General features: G+C 47.0%; 1 protein-coding gene across 2 annotated transcripts in view; it reads left to right on the top strand.

Annotated features, from left to right (window-relative positions):
- Nucleotides 1-25,066, top strand: part of SLC43A2 (solute carrier family 43 member 2) — a 108,007-nt gene that overhangs the window by 44,652 nt on the left and 38,289 nt on the right. For both annotated transcript variants that reach the window (XM_040423546.1, XM_040423547.1), the window contains exons 3-5: nucleotides 16,838-17,060; nucleotides 17,145-17,200; nucleotides 19,258-19,334. In XM_040423546.1, coding sequence (XP_040279480.1) covers nucleotides 16,838-17,060; nucleotides 17,145-17,200; nucleotides 19,258-19,334 — 356 coding nt within the window. The remainder of the gene's footprint in view (nucleotides 1-16,837; nucleotides 17,061-17,144; nucleotides 17,201-19,257; nucleotides 19,335-25,066) is intronic.

Here is a 25,066-nt window from a genome sequence, read left to right as displayed (position 1 = left end):
TTCAAACTTGTTGGCGATGAAAAAAGAATATTGTTCAGAAGGGGCTTGTATTGGCGCCATTTACCCTCGGCAGTGACCCTGAACGTCTTATCTGCTCATAGCCTTTGATTCACATTTAGTAGTTTTCTGTAACTATAGAGGTCACATTCTAAAATATTTCTATGCACAGCCATAAAGCTAACTGGGTTACAGATTAACCAGAAGGTAATCCCAAATGTGAGTCACCATAGAAAGCCGTTCATTATATTGTGTCAACAAGGCCGGCTGAATGAGTAAAGTTTATAAAATTAGCATTTTGATTCTCACAATTTCTATATTTTCTGGGGGTCATTTATCAAGGGACTTAGTTGTAAAAACAAAAAATCGAAAGTCCCTCTTTATACCAGCTGTGTAACAGTATTTGGTCACATGGCTGATTTTACGGATTTTCAACATTTGGGCAGGACAGGGGTAAATTTGCTAACATTTATGCCTGGAAACAAGAGTAAGGCCTCTTTCACACGGGCGTTGCGGGTGACGTGCGGGAAAAGATGTGCAAAGCGTTTTAATGCGTTTTGCACGCGTGTGAGAAAAATCAGCATGTTTGGTACCCAGACCCGAACCAGAACTTCTTCACAGAAGTTCGGGTTTGGGTTAGGTGTTGTGTACATTTTATTATTTTCCCATATAACATGGTTATAAGGGAAAATAATAGCATTCTTAATACAGAATGCTAAGTAAATTAGGGATGGAGGGGTTAAAATGAATAAATAATTAAACTCACCTCATCCACTTGTTCGCGAAGCCCGGCTCGTCTTCATTCTTCTTCTTTGAGGACCTAGGAGGAAAAGGACCTTTGGTGACGTCACTGCGCTCATCACATGGTCCATCACCATGGTGATGAACCATGTGATGAGCGAGGACTGCCGTAGATGTGCCTAATTTATTATGAGGCGCACGTCTCATCATAAATTAGCCAATTCCTACGGCAGCGTAGGGCGGAATCTAAGACCAGCGTAAAAAGCCTGTGTTAGCCCTCATGCACACAACCATGTGCCGAACGTGCCCCTGCTGTGGACCGCAAATCTGCAGATGCGGACCCATTCGCTTGCATAGGGTCCGCGATCCGTATCTAATGGTTCACACTGAAAAAATAGAAGTGCATAGACAGAAAACCCACAGAAGCACTCCATGTTGCCTCTGTGGGCTTCCAATCCGTGTCTCCGTTCCGCACTGTATCTTCTGCATTGCAGACACATTCAAGTCAATGCAATACGGGCATGGACCTGCTACGATCATGTGCATGCACACGACCGTGTACCGCTGTGCCCGTGCTGCAGACGCAAATTGCAGTACGCAATGCACAGGCACCGACTGTGTGCCCACCGTCTGCAGACGCGGACCCATTCGTTTGAAAAGGGGCTGCAATCCGCATCCGACAGTCAACACTGCAAAAAAGTAGTGCATGCAGTTTGCGTCTTGTTAGTCTGTTTACCATACGCACCAGGAAGGGTCTCGATACATCTGTTAAGAGGATCCATAGATCCTCCATAGATTCAGCGCCGCTTGGAATAACGCTGCAGACTGCTCTATTCCATGGAGAGATGTCCTGTAAAAAAACGCATACTGCGTGGTATTCGTTGTTATTTTAACATATGCGCTTATGGGGGACTGATGCCATACGGTGGCAACTGTTTTATCAGTCCGTTTAATGGATGCACCAGGACCTTTCCAAGACACAGTGTGGAAAGATCAATAACTTGTACGTTTACCTTTCTGTCAAAGTTTTTCAAGCCTCTGTTCACATTTACATCATAGTTTCCATTTATAAGGGAAACCATAATCCATAGTTGTCCCTGTCATAAGAAGGATCCAGTCTAATGCCTCCAAAATGTCGATCAAATACGATAGAGTCTGCAAAGGAGCCTCCAACACAGGCCTGACCATAAGATTGGCGTAGTGTAGAAGATCAACCAGCTATTCAGCCATGGTTTCCGCTCCAGCCAGCGCGGTGCACGTGGAAACCAAGAGCAAAAATCCAGCTCCACCGGAAAAGTGCAATCTCCTTCTTCTTTATTGACTAATAAAATAGTCGACAATCACGGCAGTGAGTACATGTTATGATGAAGATCACTTGTGACCGAAACGCGTCACTATTTTATGTACTCAAAGCCGTGATTGTTGACTATTTTATTAGTCAATTAAACAAAACAAGATTTTACTTTTCCGGTGGAGCTGGATTTTTTTGTCCTTGGTTTCTGTAAATGTTTTGTAAGCGCAGATTTTTCTAAGGCGGGTGCATAGAGGCTGATTGGGGACCAGAGGAGCATTGCCATGGGAGCGCTAGGGGACAAACTCATGGGGAGGTTAATCATTTGTTTTCTGACGGTGAGATCCTCAAACAATTCTGCACCAAAAGCTAAAGGATTTGTTGCAGATTTGCCCCTGTTGTAGATTCTTGCGAAACTGCTGTGGAAATTGTCGGCAGCCATTCAGATGCATGTGGATGTATGCCATGGTGCACCAAAGCTTCTACTATAGCAGTCACACAGCTTCCTCAGAGTCACTTTTACTAGTGATTATGATAATTATGCCGTATCACTTCTTAAGGGGCATCTTATGACTTACCTAGGACACTGGCTGACCTGTTACATGTGCACTTGGCAGCTGAAGACATCTGTGCTGGTCCCATGTTCATTTCATAAGTGCCCGCATTGCTGAGAAAAATGAAGTTTTAATATATGCAAATGAGCCCCTAGGAGCAATGGGGGCGTTACTGTTACACTTAGAGACTCTGCTGTCTGCAACTGCCGCGTCCTCTACACCTTGAGGCTCATGCACACGGCCATTGTTGGCCGGTGCCCGTATTGTGTCTCACAGACAGCAGGTCCGCAAATATATATGCACCGGCCATTTGTGCACTGCATCACGGATACGGACACATTCACTTGAATGGGTCTGCAATCCGGAAGGCACGGTGTGGAACAGAAGCACTACGGAGTGCGTGCCTCTGCATCATAAAAAAGTACTGCGGACTATCGGATGCGGATCGCAGACCCCATTCGAGTGAATGGGTCCGCGCCCGCATCCGGTGGGCATATGGTCAGTGCCCGTGCAGTGTGGTCTGCAGTTGCGCCAGGTGTGATGATGTTTTCACTGTCAAAGTGCAGAGGGCACGGCAGGTGCAGAGAGAGCAGAGGCTCATTTGCATATGTAAAACATTGCAGCAATGCGGGCACACATGGACATGGGACCTTCAGCTGCCAAGTGCACATGTAACAGGTCAGCCAGTTACAAGGTACATATCTGCTGACAGATGCCCTTTAAAAGTTGATCCGCTGTTCATTACTTGTATATATGTGTGTGTGTATATATATATATATGTGTGTATATAATATTATTAGGAAAACAGAGACTGATAGTCAAATATAGGACATAGGACATAGGTAGGAAGAGCTGGCAGGGTGTGTGCCTCATGTGCTGGGTGTCAGGAGGGTGTCAGCCACTCTGCTTCAGCCAGGTATTTAGTTACAGGTCTAGCGAGAGATAAGTATATGGTATATAGAAACGGGATCTGTTTTTTAGGACGCAGACTGTTTACTGAATGTTTGGAGTACATCGTGTTTTAGTACTGTCTCTGTTTGATCTCACTATTGAGTATGTACCCAAACGCTGAAAACAAGCGAATATATCACTGCTCACAATAAACAATTACTGGCATATGACGAATGGCGGAGGACTCTGTGAAACTGCCGGGGCCACACCTCTGATTGCATCACCTGGGCACAGTGATGCCAGGCCTTGAAATTGCACGATGAGCTGATTGTGCAGTATTCTCAGCCTGCGAGGGTCACATTACCAAGTGTGAATGAGCACCTTGCTATACCCATTTTTTAGGTATATATACTCTGGGTATTGAGTATTGATTGTGCCCATAAAATAGGCGCATCGTTTGCATATCACTTAAAGTGGATCTGTCAGCTTGAAGGGTCACTGAGATTGTCTAAAACTTTTGATATGTTATCGAGACATATCAAAAGTTTTTATTGGTGGGGGTCTGAGTGCTGAGACCCCCATCGATCGCTGCAGGAGATGGAATCAAGACAGGCCCATAGACTTTGATTGAACCCGTCTCCTGCAGCGAGGAGAGACAGCGTGATAGGCGAGCGCCTCTCTCTCCTCATTCTCTGCACACAGACCCCCAAGAATCAAATCTTTTCACATTTCTCTATCACATATCCAAAGTTTTAGGCCTCATGCACACGGCCGTTGTTTTGGTCCGCATCCGAGCCACAGTTTTGGTGGCTCGGATGCAGACCCATTTACTTCAATGGGGCCTCAAAAGATGCGGACAGCACTCCGTGTGCTGTCCGCATTCGCTGCTCCGTTCCGTGGTCCGCAAAATAAATATAACCTGTCCTATTCTTGTCCGCGTTTTGCGGACAAGAATAGGCAGTTATATTAATGTCTGTCCGTGCCGTTCCGCAAATTGTGGAACGCACACAAACGCCATCTGTGTTTTTCGGATCCGCGGTTTGCAGACCGCAAAACACACAACGGTCATGTGCATGAGGCCTTATGGAAACTTTAAATTGCTGCCCCACGTAAGGACAGCAGTATTACAGCTACAGGTCCATACTCCTAGTAGCTAAGGCTACTTTCACACTAGCGTTCTGGGTTCCGCTTGTGAGCTCCGTTTGAAGGGGCTCACAAGCGGCCTCGAACGCATCCGTACTGCCCCAATGCATTCTGAGTGGATGCGGATCCGCTCAGAATGCATCAGTCTGGCAGCGTTCAGCCTGCAGCGTTCGGGTGTCCGCCTGGCCGTGCGGAGGCAAACGGATCCGTCCAGACTTACAATGTAAGTTAATGGGGACGGATCCGTTTGAAGATGACACAATATGGCTCAATTTTCAAACGGATCCGTCCCCCATTGACTTTCAATGTAAAGTCTGGACGGATCCGTCTGAACAACTTAGAATTATTTCTAAACTATAATGCAGACGGATCCGTTCTGAACGGATCCAAACGGCTGCATTATAGGAGCGGATCTGTCTGTGCAGACCCCAGACGGATCCGCTCTGAACGCAAGTGTGAAAGTAGCCTAAAATGGCATGAAAAATGTTGTGCTGTTTGGCTGCTAGGAGCGGCGACAAATTACACCGGAGGCATAGTCAGGTATGTGCACTTGGATCAGAGATGCACTTTAATCTCATTAAATCTTTTCGCTTCCTTCTATTATACATATTCTTATCACTAGTGTTCCTTAGAAGCTAATATCCGTAATATAACAATTCCGTCATTTTCTCAGAAATGCTCCAATGCTAGTCTATCATCTGGTAGCGTCCCGCGTTCACACTGGCAGAAAGCCGCAATACTCTGCCGGCAGGACCAGCCTTATGGCCGCTACAAATCATAATGTATTGAATTGTATATTACATACGGTATGTATGGAGCCAGTATTCGGTCACTGTATGTTTGCCTTAGCTGAACACTGTATGGTGGTATTTTTGCAGTGTGATGGCGGTGCTATTTAGACACAGTGTCATTTGGCCAACGTATGGCGCAGATATTCCAGCACAGTGTTTGGTATGGTTATTTGTACATGACGGGGAGCTACAGAAGGTTCTCTCTGTACTGAGCTATGAAAGTTCAGAGGTTTAAATGAATAAATGACAAGTTTTGCTGAATCTTTTCCCACAGTCTGCTCCATAACATACTGCCCTAAGACTGTGCTCTATTTCATGGAGACAGATCCACTTTAAAGGGTTTGTTCCAAATGTATATATTGTGGGGTCTGGTCGCTGGGACCCTCATAAATGCTGAGAACAGTGGTCCCGATTCCCCTGAATGGAGTGCTGCACCATCCATTCTCTGGGATTTCCGGAAATAGCAGAGTATAGCGCTTGCCTATCTCAAGCAGTTCCATAGAAAGTGAATGAGCAGCAGTATGCATAATCGACCCCTGCTTCATTTATATGTGGAATCGGGTCCCAACGGTTGTACCCCATTGATCAGATGCTGTGGATGGGGATAAAGTTTCATCTTTGTACAAGCCCTGTAATAAGTCCCCTTGTTGCATTTAATGGGGTTGTCTCACTTCAGCAAATAGTATTTATCATGTAGAGTAAGTTAATACAAGGCACTTACTTGCTTCATTTTTCCATCACATTATACACTGCTCATTTCCATGGTTACGACCACCCTGCGATCCAGCAGTGGTCGTGCTTTCACACTATGGGCAAAGGCGCCGGCCTCTCTTTTGGCCATGACCATGGGAGCGACCATAAACCGTAACCATGTTATAATAGAAAATAATAAAATATACAGAACACCGATCCCAAACCCGAACTTCAGTGAAGAAGTTCGGGTCTGGGTACCACAGTCAGTTTTTTATGACGCACGTGCAAAACGCGTTGCACCCGCGCGATAAAAACTGAACATCAGAACGCAATCGTAGTTAAAACTGACTGCAATTGAATACCTACTCGCACGATTTTCCCTGATCGCAGACGCAACGCATCCGGACCTAATCCGTGTGCAAGGAGCCTAAGGGTACTCAGGGGTGGAAACTAGGGATGAGCGAATCAACTTAGGATGAAACAACCAAAGTCGATTCGCATAAAACTTAGTTAGCATACTGTACGGAGCAAGCGCTCCGTACAGGATTAGAATGTATTGGCTCCAATGAGCCAAAGTTATTTTCGCGAGACTTCGGGTAATAACTTCAAAAATAAATTTTTACAGTAATTTTTTAAAAATTGAAATCCGGTTCAGTTCCAAGTGGTACCTTGTCGATTCGCTCATCCCTAGTGGTAACCAGTTGGGGGGGTGTACTTGCACAGTCTGACTCCATTCAGTCAGTGCTGCCATTGTCAGACTGTGCAGGGCCCCCCACCTTCCCAACTGGTTACCTCCCCTCTGTATCCTTACTGAAGGCTAATAGCAATTCATTCATAACTTCTAGTAGAAATAATAAAGGAATGGCACAACATAGAGTCATAAGAATAGATGCTCCAGAATTGTTATTACATGGAGAATTCATGGAGCTATTAAAACAGACATGTCAGGAGTGGTGACAGGTCCTCTTTAAGGCTCCAGCCTTGTAGACTTGACCTGGATGAGTTAGCATTCTGTGCTGTAGTACTGATTGGTATATTTAGATAGCAATTATCAGGCCTTATAATACAAACAAACCCTCTTCTGTTTTAGGAACCGAGTTAGAATCCCTCAGTCTGAACATGTGGAGGGCAGGGCCTGAGACCTTCTGCAGTTTGTTCAATTCCAGACTTGTTTACCATCAATTTATACCCACACCTTCTCAGGACTACCTACAGATCTCATTAAGGCCTCTTGCACACGAACGTGTGCGCCCTGTGGTCGTGCTGCGGCCCGCAAAATGCGGTCCGCAATGCACAAGCGCAGTCCGTGGGGCAGCCACAGCGGATCGCAGACCCATTCACTTTAATGGGTCCGCGATCCGGCCGTTCCGCAAAAAGATAGGACATGTTCTATCTTTTTGCGGAACGAAAGTACGGGACGAAACCCCACGGAAGCACTCCATAATCCGTGCTTCCGTTACGCATCTCCGGATTTGCGGACCCATTGAAGTGAATGGGTCCGCATCCGTGATGCGGAATGCCCACGGAACGGCACCCGTGTATTGTGGGTCCGCAATACGGCAACGGGGCGCACACGTTCTTGTGCAAGAGGCCTAACACCCAGGGGTGGACTGGGAACTTAAAGTGGCCGTGGAAAAAATACTAAAAGTGTCCCCGTTTTGTAGTCGGGTCCAAGTTGATAAAAGGCAGGGCCAACAATACCATATTGTGGCACATTACACCACCCCAACAGAGCCAAATACCACAGTCCATCACCAAATACTGCCCCAGCAGCACAAAATGCATCCCCAAAAACGGCCGTTAAGAGGGCTCAGGCGTCCCCTGGGAAATTTCTCTGTAAGGCTACTTTCACACCTGCGTTAGGTGCGGATCCGTCTGGTATCTGCACAGACGGATCCGCACCTATAATGCAAACGCTTAGATCCGTTCAGAATGGATCCGTTTGCATTACCATGAACAAAAAAAAAATAAAACATTTTTTTTTTTTGTTCATGATAATGCAAACGGATCCGTTTTGACTTTACATTGAAAGTCAATGGGGGACGGATCCGTTTGAAAATTGAGCCATATTGTGTCAACTTCAAACGGATCCGTCCCCATTGACTTACATTGTAAGTCTGGACGGATCCGTTTGCCTCCGCACGGCCAGGCGGACACCCGAACGCTGCAAGCTGCGTTCAGGGGTCCGCCAGCGGAGCGGAGGACAAACGGTGCCAAACTGATGCATTCTGAGCGGATCCGCATCCACTCAGAATGCATTAGGGCTGGACGGATCCGTTCGGGGCCGCTTGTGAGACCCTTCAAACGGAACTCACAAGCGGAGCCCCGAACGCTAGTGTGAAAGTAGCCTAAGGTCTATGGCCAATCCGCCCCTGTTAACACCAAAGCCAAGCACCAACTGCAGCCTGTAGGTAGCACCACCATGTAGTGCTACCATGTTGCATTGTCTTCTTCTTTTCTATATGGCCAGACGCCCTAAGCTGCTTATCTGACCTTTCACCCACATCGGTTTCCTGTTATCTTTTCCCTGTTCTGCGGAAGACACATAGACAAGGGGCTTGGGGGAAAGGAAGGTTGTACTTGTGTGCTTCTCCAGAAATGGTTAACGTTCCTCCTGCAGTATGTCCCTCGTTATGGGCAGAACTAAGTAGTATTTTTTGTTCTTTTTACTATATTGTGGTTTCTTTTTTGCATGCTAATATTGAAGAAAGATATAATACTTTGCTGGCGCATCTGAAAAGGGGTTGATTTTAGTTTTCTTTCTACTTTTTCCACAGTGTTAAAAAGGATGTGTAAAAAATACGATCATGTTTAATCTCACAATTTCCATACAGGCTGTTCTAGGAATATTTCGGAGCGCTACCTCTGTAATAAAAAAGAAAAACATGGCAACCGATCTGGGGTGTGGTGTAACGCTAAAGACACAAAGAGTAAAGCTGGTCATACACTTTAGGCCGAACGTGGCGATTTTAGCCATCTTATTTGTATGGGAACCTACCGATGTCGGGGGAGAGAAGGATCAATCTGTTGGAATTCAACATATCTAATACTTTTGTTACAGAGGAGATAAGCCGCTGCCAGAGACCTCCTAATGTCCTTCCTTTAGTAAGAGCACAAGTATGGGGGTTCAGAGAGAGAGTTATCGAAATGAGCCTTCAGCTGACCGCAATGGCCAGATTAAGCCAAGTCAAAAAGAGGGTTCGACTAATAATGGCGGAGCAACATGGCTTCACCCGCAACTTAGGTTACAACTTCAGTGTGTCCCTATGAGAGTCACATTGCAAATACTGACACAAGTAATGGCAACTGCATTTCACTCACTTCATTTCAACGCAGGCTAAGGCCTCATGCACACGGCCGTTAGGCAGCTGTGGTTGTATTGCGGCCCGCAAACAGCGGGACGGCAATCCACGGCCGCCGGCCGTGTGCACCCTGCATCACGGATGCGGACCCGTTCACTTGAATGGGTCCGCAATTATGGAGATGCGGAATGTAGTCACAGAACAGAACACCGGAAGCACTACGGAGTGCTTCCGTGGTGTTTCTTTCCGTGGTTCCCCACTGCAAAAAAAATATCACATGGGTCCGGACCGCTGCACGGATGTTGCCCGTGCAATGGGGACCGCAATTGCGGTCCCCAATGCACGGAACGGCCGTGTGCATGAGGCCTAAAGGGCCCTTTACACGGGCTGAGAATCCTCCAGATAATTGTTACCGAGCTTTCATAGGAATGCTTGTTAGCAATTAACTGGCATTATAAAGGTGCTGCCGATAAACAAGCGAAACGCTTGTCCATCAGGTACTGGGTCATTTGTGGACACAAATATCATTGTTCGTCGGCAGCAGACTGCCAGCAAACAACGAGTCTGTATGGGAACAAGCGATAGCATTAGTGATCACTCCTCCCCATACTGTGGAGGAGATCGCTGCATGTAATAGCAGCGGTCTCCTCCACTGACGAGCAGACCATTGCCGGGAAGGAACACTTATTTTCCAACAATTGCCTGCTGTATTGTCCCGTCTATAGATATTGAGGGTCATTTATCAAGACCAATGTTTTCTACATCAGTATAAGGCCTCATGCACACGACCGTTGTGTGCACCCGTGGCCGTTGTGCCGTTTTCCGTTTTTTTTCGCGGACCCATAGACTTTCAATGGGTCCGTGGAAAAATCGGAAAATGCACCGTTTTGCAGCCGCATCCGTGATCCGTGTTTCCTGGCCGTGAAAAAAATATGACCTGTCCTATTTTTTTCACGGCCAACGGTTCACGGACCCATTCAAGTCAATGGGTCCGTGAAAGAACACGGATGCACACAAGATTGGCATCCGTGTCCGTGATCCGTGGCCGTAGGTTAGTTTTTATACAGACGGATCCGAAGATCCGTCTGCATAAAGCTTTTTCAAAGCTGAGTTTTCACTTCGTGAAAACTCAGAACCGACAGTATATTCTAACACAGAAGCGTTCCCATGGTGATGGGGACGCTTCTAGTTAGAATACACTACAAACTGTGTACAAGACTGCCCCCTGCTGCCTGGCAGCACCCGATCTCTTACAGGGGGCCGTGATCAGCACAATTAACCCCTTCAGGTGCGGCACCTGAAAGGGTTAATTGTACTATCATATCCCCCTGTAAGAGATCAGGGCTGCCAGGCAGCAGGGGGCAGACCCCCCCCCCCCCCCCCCAGTTTGAATATCATTGGTGGCCAGTGCGGCCCCCCCCCCCCCCCCTCTATTGTAATAATTCGTTGGTGGCACAGTGTGCGCCCCCCCCCCCTTCCTCCCTCTCTTGTAATAAATCGTTGGTGGCACAGTGTGCGCCCCCCATTGCCCCCCCCCCCTCTATAGCATTAACAACGTTGGTGGCCAGTGGGCAGCCTCCCATCTCCCCCCCCCTCCCCCCCATCATCATTGGTGGCAGCGGAGTTCCGATCGGAGTCCCAGTTTAATCGCTGGGGCTCCGATCGGTAACCATGGCAACCAGGACGCTACTACAGTCCTCGTTGCCATGGTTACTTAGCAATAGTACAATAGTAGAAGATTAATACTTACCTGCTGCTGCGATGTTCGTGTCCGGCCGGGAGCTCCACCTACTGGTAAGTGACAGCCTCAGGTCTGTGCGGCGCATTGCTAAATGAACCGTCACTTACCAGTAGGAGGAGCTCCCGGCCGGACACGAACATGACAGCTCCCAGGTAAGTATGAATCTTGTACTATTGCTAGTAACCCGCTGCCACCAATGATCGGGGGGGGGGGGGGGGGGGCGCAAGATGGGAGGCCGCACACTGGCCACCAATGTTGTTAATGCTATAGAGGGAGGGGGGCCAATGATTGCCACCAACAATTTATTACAATAGAGGGAGGAAGGGGGGGGGGGGGGGCGCACACTGTGCCACCAACGAATTATTACAATAGAGGGAGGAAGGGGGGGGGAGGCGGGGGGGGGGGGCACACTGTGCCACCAACGAATTATTACAATAGAGGGAGGAAGGGGGGGCGCACACTGTGCCACCAACGATTTATTACAATGGAGGAAGGGGGGGGGGGGCCGCCCTGGCCACCAATGATATTCAAACTGGGGAGGGGGGGGGGGTCTGCCCCCTGCTGCCTGGCAGCCCTGATCTCTTACAGGGGGATATGATAGTACAATTAACCCCTTCAGGTGCAGCACCTGAGGGGTTAATTGTGCTGATCACGGCCCCCTGTAAGAGATCGGATGGCAGTCATGTACACAGTTTGTAGTATATTCTAACTAGAAGCGTCCCCATCACCATGGGAACGCCTCTGTGTTAGAATATACTGTCGGAAATGAGGTTTCACGATCTAACTCATATCCGACAGTATATTCTAACATAGAGGCATTCCCATGGTGATGGGGACGCTTCAAGTTAAAATATACCATCGGATTGGAGAAAACTCCGATCTGATGGTATAAAAGGGACTCCGGACTTTACATTGAAAGTCAATGGGGACGGATCCGTTTGAAATGGCACCATATTGTGTCAACGTCAAACGGATCCGTCCCCATTGACTTGCATTGTAATTCAGGACGGATCCGTTTGGCTCCGCACGGCCAGGCGGACACCAAAATGACTTTTTTTTCATGTCCGTGGATCCGCCAAAAATCAAGGAAGACCCACGGACGAAAAAACGGTCACGGATCACGGACCTACGGACCCTGTTTTTGCGGACCGTGAAAAAAAACGTTCGTGTGCATGAGGCCTAAGGCCTCATGCACACGACCGTTGTGTGCACCCGTGGCCGTTGTGCCGTTTTCCGTTTTTTTTCGCGGACCCATAGACTTTCAATGGGTCCGTGGAAAAATCGGAAAATGCACCGTTTTGCAGCCGCATCCGTGATCCGTGTTTCCTGGCCGTGAAAAAAATATGACCTGTCCTATTTTTTTCACGGCCAACGGTTCACGGACCCATTCAAGTCAATGGGTCCGTGAAAGAACACGGATGCACACAAGATTGGCATCCGTGTCCGTGATCCGTGGCCGTAGGTTAGTTTTTATACAGACGGATCCGAAGATCCGTCTGCATAAAGCTTTTTCAAAGCTGAGTTTTCACTTCGTGAAAACTCAGAACCGACAGTATATTCTAACACAGAAGCGTTCCCATGGTGATGGGGACGCTTCTAGTTAGAATACACTACAAACTGTGTACAAGACTGCCCCCTGCTGCCTGGCAGCACCCGATCTCTTACAGGGGGCCGTGATCAGCACAATTAACCCCTTCAGGTGCGGCACCTGAAAGGGTTAATTGTACTATCATATCCCCCTGTAAGAGATCAGGGCTGCCAGGCAGCAGGGGGCAGACCCCCCCCCCCTCCCCAGTTTGAATATCATTGGTGGCCAGTGCGGCCCCCCCCCCCCTCCCTCTATTGTAATAATTCGTTGGTGGCACAGTGTGCGCCCCCCCCCCCCTTCCTCCCTCTATTGTAATAAATCGTTGGTGGCACAGTGTGCGCCCCCCATTGCCCCCCCCCCTCTATAGCATTAACAACGTTGGTGGCCAGTGGGCAGCCTCCCATCTCCCCCCCCCTCCCCCCCATCATCATAGGTGGCAGCGGAGTTCCGATCGGAGTCCCAGTTTAATCGCTGGGGCTCCGATCGGTAACCATGGCAACCAGGACGCTACTACAGTCCTCGTTGCCATGGTTACTTAGCAATAGTACAATAGTAGAAGATTAATACTTACCTGCTGCTGCGATGTTCGTGTCCGGCCGGGAGCTCCACCTACTGGTAAGTGACAGCCTCAGGTCTGTGCGGCGCATTGCTAAATGAACCGTCACTTACCAGTAGGAGGAGCTCCCGGCCGGACACGAACATGACAGCTCCCAGGTAAGTATGAATCTTGTACTATTGCTAGTAACCCGCTGCCACCAATGATCGGGGGGGGGGGGGGGGGGCGCAAGATGGGAGGCCGCACACTGGCCACCAATGTTGTTAATGCTATAGAGGGAGGGGGGCCAATGATTGCCACCAACAATTTATTACAATAGAGGGAGGAAGGGGGGGGGGGGGCGCACACTGTGCCACCAACGAATTATTACAATAGGGGGGGGAAGGGGGGGGGGGGGGGGGGGGGGGGGCACACTGTGCCACCAACGAATTATTACAATAGAGGGAGGAAGGGGGGGCGCACACTGTGCCACCAACGATTTATTACAATGGAGGAAGGGGGGGGGGGGCCGCACTGGCCACCAATGATATTCAAACTGGGGAGGGGGGGGGGGGTCTGCCCCCTGCTGCCTGGCAGCCCTGATCTCTTACAGGGGGATATGATAGTACAATTAACCCCTTCAGGTGCAGCACCTGAGGGGTTAATTGTGCTGATCACGGCCCCCTGTAAGAGATCGGATGGCAGTCATGTACACAGTTTGTAGTATATTCTAACTAGAAGCGTCCCCATCACCATGGGAACGCCTCTGTGTTAGAATATACTGTCGGAAATGAGGTTTCACGATCTAACTCATATCCGACAGTATATTCTAACATAGAGGCATTCCCATGGTGATGGGGACGCTTCAAGTTAAAATATACCATCGGATTGGAGAAAACTCCGATCTGATGGTATAAAAGGGACTCCGGACTTTACATTGAAAGTCAATGGGGACGGATCCGTTTGAAATGGCACCATATTGTGTCAACGTCAAACGGATCCGTCCCCATTGACTTGCATTGTAATTCAGGACGGATCCGTTTGGCTCCGCACGGCCAGGCGGACACCAAAATGACTTTTTTTTCATGTCCGTGGATCCGCCAAAAATCAAGGAAGACCCACGGACGAAAAAACGGTCACGGATCACGGACCTACGGACCCTGTTTTTGCGGACCGTGAAAAAAAACGTTCGTGTGCATGAGGCCTAAGTATCTCCCTGTGCCGCTCATCCTACATCATATATTAAGTGCATCCTTCTACAGTCCGTGCACCTAGAATGAGGTCTACGCGCTCTCACCGATGGCATAGATTTCTGTTATCATTTATGGCAGAAAACTGGCGTCAATTATGATAAAACTGCCTGGTCTAATGACCCCACCCTTACCCACGACAAGGCCCGTTTTTGGAAAGTGCCAAGGGTGGTGTAAAAACTCCATTTGTGCTAAACATTTTGAGATTTGCAATTTTTATTATGGCAGATAACTAGCGTAGGGGCTTGATAAATGACCCCCAAAGTTATTCTTACGAACCATCTGACCATTTGCCAATTATTTTAATAATTTATTTCTCACATTGTTTTCTATTAGCAAAAATGCCACAAATTCACAATAATGACCAAACAAAAGAGAGAGTCCTTTTAAATGTCTCTACCCAAACTTGAGAAATGCAGTCACTTCCTCGGCTGTAAACATATTTTTGAGGCTGAACATCTGCTCTGAGGTCTGAGATGTCTTCAAAAGCACTGAGTAAATATGGCTGTCAGCACACCACCCTTTTAGTGCCAGTCCACAGAAAAGAAAAGAAAAAAAAAGTAAAAACACTAAGGTTTTGTTTAAAACACATTTTGTTTGCTCTCTTCTCTTAAAGAAGGATTGGATATCTGTTAATTATTGACCCTTTAAGGTTGGTGTGCAGAAGAATGCAGCCCATGTTATCCACGTGGTGTTATGTATATTCAAGGTCTTACATAGGAGGCGGATTGGAAAATTGCCTAAAGAAGAATCCGGTTATTTGTTAACTTTCAATGACATCCCCTGTCCATATACCTTATTGTGGCATAGGGATATCATAGAATCGGCTCCTGTGTTTGGGATACCCTTATGTGAGCCAGAATGGAAAGCCAGCTCGTCCATGTATTACATGGTCAGCCCGGGACTAGAGAAGCCAGACCGAATCCGATTAGCCGATTGCTGGGTTGGTTTCTATTTGAAAGTTAAAAAAATTGTCTTTGTGTGGCAATAGAAGACTGCAGCCTGTGACTACCCCCGGGAAAGGATATAAGTGGCTGCCAAACAAATCCGTTGTCTATGGCCACTTAAAGAGGAACCTGTCATCAACTTTATGCTGCCCATACTAACGGCAGCATATAGTAGGTACAGGTGAGTTGATTTCAGCGGTCTGTCATTTATAAGTTAAAAGTAAGTGGTTGCCGAGAACCAACATCACAATCCTTGCAGACTGGGCCTGGAAAAGAGTCACGGCCACCTGAGAAGAGTCCTGGTTATTCATGAAGTCCTGCTCTCCCTGCCCACCTGCTGATGACTGACAGTCTTCTACCTAGTTTTCTCCCTTTCTCTCTAGGAGAGAACTGCCAATCATCAGCAGATGGGTGAGAGAGCAGGAGATTATGACTAACCATGACTCTTCTCAGGTAGATTTGACTCTTTTCAAGGCCTGGGCTGCAATGATTATGATGCTGGTTCTCAGCAACCACTTACTTTTAGCTCATGAGTGACACACCGCTGAGATCAGCATTTCTGTCACTGTTTTATGCTGCCCTCAGTGAGGTCAGCATAAAGTTGATGACAGGTTCCCTTCAAGACTGTCCAACCTTCTGATATACAAGGTGGTGACTCTTCCCCGAAGATTTCTTAGTAAAGAAGGATCAGGTACATTGAATTTCAGCACGCTTGACGCTTTGTTCTCAAAGGAGAAAAGCCAGAGATATCTAATAGTAGATCACCTCAACTCAATGATCGATTGAGTCAAGCGTGCATGTGTATGGGGGTCAGGAGGGGTTTGACCAACAACTGTCTAAAGTGCATTGCAAACCTTGTTTTCTGGGAACTATATTTTATTGCTTTGCAGTTTAATAAAATTGCATTTGATTGCCTATCCTTCTAGGTGGCCTTGACCATGAGTTTGTAGATTAGAGAGCCCGTTTGTCACTCTGTGCTCAATACTAGTTTATACTTGCATCAAGTTCCTTTTTTTCACTACATTGGTTCATTTGACTCTTGAATTTTTAGAAGCATGTAAAAATGAGCAAAAAAAAAAAAATGGGTCTGTTCCAGAAACTGCGCTATTATTGTCTTATGAACTGCAGTACCAGGCACAGCCCATAAGCAGCAGTGGCGCTGTTTCCGCTAAAGGACAGACCCTTTTTCCAATTCTGGACAACACCTTTCCTGTAAGGTTTTATTTAACTGGATGGGACACATTCTTCAATCTTATCCGTGTAGTTCATTATTTCTACTTGAATAAATCCATTGTGTAGCAGGTGCTCCAGGAGCCGCTCAAATAGACTTTTGTTTGTCACCTACTCAATTCATGTTTTTTTTACCCCTTTAGAGAACGTGACATGGCACAACTCTACCAACACCAGCTCTCATTTTGGGAATAAAACAGACAGCGAACAAATCATTGAGCTGAATGGTTGGCTGGTGTGTAAAGATCAGGATGAGATGTTGAACTTGGCCTTCACGGTGGGGTCTTTCCTTCTCAGTGCCATCTCACTGCCTTTGGGAATCATCATGGACAAGTATGGGCCACGCAAGCTGAGGTTAAGTGGAAGGTGTGTATTGGGTTATTGAATTGGGTCTGTGGTGACTTCATATGGGATGAAATAAAATGCAATTTCTTGTTTTCTCTTTTGCAGCGCCAGCTTTGGTGTTTCTTGTCTATTAATTGCCTATGGAGCAAGTAATCCAAACTGTAAGTCAGATCCATCTGCCAGTACATTACACAGCTCATTGTACCTTTTTATGTGTTCTTTACATTGTACAGTCTTTATTGGAGACCTAAGCTGACAAATTATGACACCCTGGAAGAGACCTATCGGCAGGTCTGCTGTACTGATCAGAACAGGCAATTATCGGGAAGGAACCGTTCCATCCTGATAAATGCCTGATCACTAGTGGAGGTAGGTACTTTCACACTTGCGTTTTTCTTTTCCGGCATAGAGTTCCGTCCTAGGGGTTGAATACCGGAAAAGAACTGATCAGTTTTATCCCCATGCATTCTGAATGGAGAGTAATCCGTTCAGGATGCCTTCAGTTCAGTCTTTTTGACTGATCAGGCAAAAGATAAAACCGCAGCATGCTACGGTTTTATCTCCGGCCAAAAAAACTGAAGACTTACCTGAATGCCTGGAAAACCCCTGTAATGTACAGTGTAGCTAGCAGTTGTGTGCCAAAGACATGGAAATGGTTGAAGTGGGCCTGTCTCCTCTCCTGACATGTCTGCTTTAGGCCTCATGCACACGACTGTATGTATTTTGCGTTCCGCAAAAAACGTATCCGCAAAAAATACAGATGACGTCCATGCGCATTCCGTATTTTGCGGAATGCAACAGCTGGCGCCTGATAGAACAGTACTATCCTTGTCCGTAATGCGGACAATAATAGGACATACGGAAACGTAATGCACACGGAAAAAAAAAAAACTGAACGGACACTGAAAGAATATACGTTCGTGTGCATGAGGCCTTAGTAAAGACTTGTATTCTCAAGGGAATAACGCTTAAAGCATGTTTTCTTTTCTCTCTGCATTGCATCATTACTGTTACACCTCCTGGAAATGTACAGATAATTGACAACTTTATGTTAGCATTCTTCTTGTCAAAGGGTCACGTCAGCCTTGATCAGACAGTGTCAGACAGTGTAGGCATACGCCCTATTAACAAGGTGACTAGTAACACCCAATTGTCAGTTTATTCATACATTTCAAGGAGGTATAAGGGCATGACCCCATCAGGGTTGCCAACTGTCCAGAAATTTCTGGACAGCTCATAAAAATAGGTAAATTTTTTCCTGTGTCCGTGAAAAAAATTTGATGAATCCATGATTTTTTTTGAGGCTGGTGGTACTTGACTAGATTATTTTGGTGGTAATAATCATCATTTTACAGCTCACAGTAAATGCTGGTAATGAGTTCTTATCAGTAGATTGAGATATAGACATGTATTAGTATCATCTTTTATTAATTATTATGGTTTCCAGTTTCTCCGTAAGAAGTGTTGGCTGTCCATGATTTTGGGATAAGTTGTCCAGAAAAAAGAAAAATTCTGGTTGGCAACAGTGATGGCCAGTTCGCATTGTTCACCAGCGAACATATGCGGGCTGCCATCTTTTCTCACAAGTCCGGCGATGCACAGGTAAGCCCTTACCTGTTCCTGTGCCGCGAGCCGGTCTGAAATCAAATGCGGTCACCGGGAGCAGGCAGTTCCGAGAACAGCCCGATGAAGGCCCCCAGCGGCTGTTCTCGGAACTGCCTGCTCCCGGTGACCGCATTTGATTTCAGACCGGCTCCCAGCACAGGCACAGGTAAGGGCTTACCTGTGCATCGCCGGACTTGTGAGAAAAGATGGCAGCCTGCATGTGTTCGTTGGCGAACAATGCGAACTGGTCATCACTGGTTGGCAACCCTGGACCCCATTTTGTGGATGGCCAGATGCAGCCAAGCCTCACCCACCTGCAGTAAAATTGTACAGCCATCGGCTGCTGGAGGTGGGCGTCATACCGTTCTACGAAAAGAACCTCCAAAATTGTTATTCGTAAGGAATACACTTATTTACTAAAAGAGATAGTTCTTTCGACGTGACAGGGACTCTCAAAAGTCATGTCCTTCCATACCTAGTATTTACTAATGGGAAAGTTCTTTTGAGAAGTGTTTTATTAGCTAGTTGTAGTCCTTCTTCATGATAGCGAACAGGTAACCTGTCAACCGAAAACTCACATTGTAATCTTCTGTTCTCTTGGTTTTCATGGCAGCTTTGTCTGTGCTGATTTTCGTAGCCTTATGTCTGAATGGTTTTGGTGGAATGTGCATGACCTTCACTTCTCTTACAGTAAGTCCAAAATTACCTGTAAATGTGTCATTGAATGTACAGTGCCATCTGCAATTACTTGAATAATATTCTCCTGGAAGGCAATTTTAGACAGTCGCGGTCAGGTCATAAAATGCATAAAATTTGGTGGGGTCCAGCAGGTGGATCACCTACACAGATACCATGAATGGTCTGATCATGACCCCTGTTAGGAGGAGGCCATGCACTTATGGTCATTCTTGATGAAAATGAATGAGAAACCTATACATATAAACCCTTGCAGGTTTCATGTCCTCCATTCATTTCAGGGGAGAGTAAAACATATAGGCAGTCATTCCCACTCTGAAGGTCTGTGAGTCCAAGCTGCTAAACAGTCAGATTTTTTTTGACATGACACTAGTTTTTGGGGGAGAATTTATATTGTCTTACTACAGCTGTGTTTATCTATACATGTTCACACATGATGATAATAAGGCTCCATTCAAACGTCCGCAAATGGGTCCGCATCCGTTCCGCAATTGTGTGGAACGGGTGCGGACCCATTCATTCTCTATGGGGACGGAATGGATACGGAGAGCACACTATGTGCTCTCTGCATCCGCATTTCCGGAGCGAGCCGCTGATCTTCCGGTCCGCAGCTCCAGAAAAAAATAGAGCATGTCCTATTCTTGTCCGCAATTGCGGACAAGAATAGGCATTTCTATAGGGGTGCTGGCCGGGTGTATTGCGGATCCGCAATTTGCTGATCCGCAATGCACTACGGACGCGTGAATGGACCCTTAGGGCTTATTCACATCAGTGATTCACATTTCCATTCAATCCTATCTGTGTATTGTGACGACCATGTTTTAATGCAGACTGTTGGTCTGCACGAAAAGCACAAGAGCATGTATTACTTTGATTTGATTGATTCATTATGTAGACCATTGATGCAAAGGTCCAGATTTACTAATGTGTCTGCGTCTAGTATCTGTCTAAAAAGTGGCACAGTTTGGATTTCTACATTTCCGACTTGCTCGAAAAGGGGATAGAGCTTTGCTGGAAGGAGGCAGGGCCTAAAATGCAAAAATGCACCACAATTCTGGCTTAAAATTCTGTCTTCTGTCTCAAAGTAAACCAACTTATAGTTGGTATAGAGCTGGAGAAAAGTGTACCACATTTATCATCTGCCTGTATAAGTTTACGCCATCTACAGGATTCGTAAATATGGGGGCCAATGATTGTTAAAAGAACAGGTTGCTGTGTTTTGTAGATTAACCACAGTGAGAAGACATTGACACACTTCCTGACCTCTGCCCATTGTGGGTGCAGAACAGCCTGAGTTTTTGTACGTCTACAAAACGGACATGGATGTGTGAAGAAGGTCTAAGGCCCCCTGCACACGAACGTGTGCTTCCCTTTGCCGTATTGCGGACCGCATTTGCGGATCCGCAATATACAGGTGCCGTTCCGTGGGCATTCCGCATCAGAGATGCGGACCCATTCACTTGAATGGGTCCACAAATCCGGAGATGCGGAACGGAAGCACGGAACGGAACCCTACGGAAGCACTACGGAGTGCTTCCGTGGGGTTTCACCCCGTACTTCCATTCCGCAAAAAGATAGAACATGTCCTATCTTTTTGCTGAACGGCCGGATCGCGGACCCATTCAAGTGAATGGGTCAATGATCTGCTGTGGCTGTCCCACGGACTGTGTTCGTGCATTGTGGCCCGCATTTTGCGGGCCGCAGCACGACCACGGGGCGCACACATTCGTGTGCAGGGGGCCTTAGGCTGGGTTCCTATGTTCAGGGTTTTTGCAGCCAAAGCCTGGAATGGATCATAGATAGAACATGTGTAATGACTGGGTCTTCTTCTGAATTCACATCTGGCTTTGGCTTCAAAAACTGCATCAAATATTGGAATATGGAAACCCAAGGTGATATCAGTCTAATATTCCTATGGGGACGGAAGACGATGAATTGGGCTGTACAACCAGAGAGGCGATGAGCCTGTCTCACTGCTATAATGTGCCTTCTGTGTCATTGCCCTAATGAGCACATGGGTTTACTCATGTGTGTGATCCGTGTTTGCTTTCTCTTCTTTACATAAGTGCCTGTTTATGTAACACTGACTCCTTTAGGGCAACAAGTCCAAATAGTTTTGTTACTTTATGGCTTATGACTTTATTCCTGTGTTGTGTCAGTTCATTGCCATAAGTGATATCGGTTAAGCTCAAAACATACCATTCGACTAACTGGCTAAACGAAGAACATAGCCGTGTTCATCTCCGTGTGCTATTAATATATTTATTGAAAGAACACTCTTTTGGCATACGTGTAGTGAATGACATCCATAGGCATTTTATAGGGCTGCCAACATATACAGTATGTGAACAGAGTCATGTATATTATTAGCAATATTGCTATTAAAATTGCAGGGTTTCGCCACCATTGTCCGAATGGTGGGGACCTGATCATTGTAACCACTGTCGATTACTTGAAGAAGGTGATAGCGGCTCTAGGAAAATGATATGTTACTTCATTTAGGGCTCATGGACACGGCCGTAAGTGTTCTGCGGTCTGCAAATCATGGATCCACAAAAAAAAATTCTACTCCTGCAGAAATGTCCTATCCTTCTCAGGAAAAACGGACAAGAATAAGACATGTTCTATCTTTTGGCGGGACCGTGGAACGGACTTACAGATGCAGACAGCACAAGGATGAGCTGTCCGCGTCTTTTGCAGCCTCATTATGATGAATGCATCTGATCTGCAAAAAACGCAAAAATCTGATGCGGACCAAAACTACAGCTGTGTGCATGAGCCCTTACTTCCACTTGCATTTTTTTCAGGGAGGCCACATGGATAGCCTTTAGGCCTCTTTCACACAGGCGTCGCGTGTGAGGGCCGGACAAGATGTGGGTGCATTGTGGGAAAATGCGCAATTTTTCAGCGCAAGTGCAAAACGTTTCTAATGCGTTTTGCACGCGCGTGAGAAAAATCGGCATGTTTGGTACCCAGACCCGAACCCGGACTTCTTCACAAAAGTTCAGGTTTGGGTTAGGTGTTGTGTAGATTTTATTATTTTCCCTTATAACATGGTTATAAGGGAAAATAATAGCATTCTTAATACAGAATGCTTAGTAAAATGTCCATTGAGGGGTTAAAAATAATAAACAAATTGAACTCACCCTATCCACTTGGTCGCGTAGCGGATCTCCTCTTCTTTCTACTTTCTTCAGGACCTGGCTAAAAGACCATTGATGACGTCACTGCGCTCATCACATGGTCCATCACGGAAATAAAATACGTTCGTGTGCAAGAGGCCCTACAGCCGGTGGACATCCATGCAGCTGCTTGGAGTATGGCCTCTTGCACACGAACGATACGGATTAGGTCCGGATGCGTTCAGGAAAACTCGCACCATTTCGCAAGCAAGTTCAGTCAGTTTTGTCTGCAATTGCGTTCAGTTATTCAGTTTTTTTTGGCACGGGTGCAATGCGCATTGTGTGATAATAGTGAGGATCTGCGCCACGCCTTACACATTACTATCTGGACGTAGAACAGTGCTATCTCGCACGTAGAAAAGTTCTCCACCATATCTCAGCTTCAAACCTTTCGAATGACGGTTACATTCACTGTTTTTGTTACCAAAAAGGAGCATATGATAAGCGATTGAGTGTCCCTCCCAAGGTACTGTCATCTGTCGATAAGTGGAGTCCTTCTAGGTCTGTGATCTATGGTTAGGTTGCTCTGTAAAGCCTTGTCTTTGACCCCAGCTTTCACACAATAAGGGCTCGTTCACACAACCATGTGAAGCCCGTGCCCGTGCTGTGGACTGCAAATTGCGGTCCGCAATGCACAGGTACCGACCGTGGCCCAGCCGCATGGGGATCGTGGACCCATTCACTTGAATGGGTCCGCGATCCCTCCGTTCCGCAAAAAGATAGAACTTGCTCTATCTTTTTGCGGTGCGGAGGCATGGAACCCCAGGAACCACTCCGTAGTGCTTCTGTAGTGTTCTGTTCCGTGCTTCCGTTCCACATCTCCAGATTTGCGGACCCATTGAAGTGAATGGGTCCGCATCCGTGGAACGGTGGCCGTGTATTGTGGATCAGCAAATGTGGTCCACAATACGGCAGCACACATTTGTGTGAACGAACCCTTAGGCCTCTTGCACACGACCGTATGTATTTTGCAGTCCTCAAAAAAACGGGTCCGCAAAAAATACGGATGACATCTATGTGCATTCCGTATTTTGCGGAAAGGAACAGCTGGCGCTTCATAGAACAGTACTATCCTTGTCCGTAATGCGGACAATAATAGGACATGTTCTATTTTTTGCGGAGCGGAAATATGGAAACGGAATGCACACAGAGTACCTTCCGGTTTTTTTGTGGACCCATTGAAATGAATGGTTCCGTATACGGTCGGCAAAAAACATGGAACGGACACGTAATGAAAAGAGGCAAGAGGCCTAAGGCTACATTCACACGTCCGTGGTGTGTTGCGGACCCACAAATTGCGGGTCCGCAACACACCAGCCCGTCACCCCCATAGAAATGCCTATTCTTGTCCGCAAGCTGCGGACAAGAATAGGACATGCTCTATCTTTTTGCGGAGCTGCGGACCCAAAATCGGGGCCGTGCTCCGCAATTGCGGCTGCAGACAGCACACTGTGTGCTGTCCGCATACATTCCGTCCCCATAGAGAATGAATGGGTCCGCACCCTTTCCGCAAAATTGCGGAAAGGATGCGGACCCATTTTGCGGACATGTGAATGGAGCCTAAAGCACACATGCGTGTCCTCTATTAACATTGCAGTCATACTTCACAAGAGCACAGGAGACCCACCGCAAGTCAGATGTTAGTCATAGAATTTAATTAGCCAGCCGGTTATGTGCTGACTAAACCAGGCACTTTAATGGGACAGTGAATGCCTGCTCGTATTCCACTGTACGCATAGTAATTAGAGAAAAGTGAATATTGAAGTAAACCATAGTAAATCTGACAAGCTAGTGCGCCAGTAGTCATGACCTGAGCACGTGCATCCTAATCTGTAACTCGAGAATGTACAGTGTTTATATCAGAACATCCACGGTCAAAACCCGTGTCAGTGAGCAGCATTTCCAAACTGCTAGTTAGGGCCGTTCCAGGGCAATATGCGGGCACTGGCCATGTGCTCACCGCATCACGGATGCGGACCCATTCACAGAGGAGGCACGGAAGCACTACAGAGTGCTTCCGTGGGGTTTCTCTCCGTGCCTCCGCACCGCAAAAAAATAGAACGTTCTATTTTTTTGCTTTGGGGACGGATCACGGACCCGTTCAAGTTGAATGGGTCTGGATCCGTCTGTGGAATCCGCACGGATGTTGCCATGAATCGCAAATTGCTGTCCCCAATGCACGGAACAGCCGAGCAACGTGTGCATAAGCCCTTAAAGGGGTTTTCCAGGCTCCTGATATGGACTTATCCTCAGGAATGGTCATTAATATCTGTTCAGGGACTGGTCATTTACCTGAGTGGGAGCCGAGTTGCGGTAACACGGCATGGCCACTACACTTTGGAGCCAGAGGCGGAAGTAGCACCATAGCAGCTGCTACACGGCATGTCAGTACACACAGAGCCTGGCGTATATACCTGAACGAACCCCCGGGCATATACTGGCTGCATGGACACCTCAGGGTGTATACACAGATGCCCATGTCTATACTCCAGGTTACCACAAGAGCCGCTGAGGACTGAGTCCAATGGCTGGAGGGGGTTCTGA

Source organism: Bufo bufo, chromosome 3, assembly GCF_905171765.1.
Source record: "Bufo bufo chromosome 3, aBufBuf1.1, whole genome shotgun sequence".
NCBI lineage: Eukaryota > Metazoa > Chordata > Amphibia > Anura > Bufonidae > Bufo > Bufo bufo.
The sequence above is the reverse complement of the archived record's forward strand: the minus strand, read 5'-3'. Positions and strand labels throughout refer to the sequence as shown.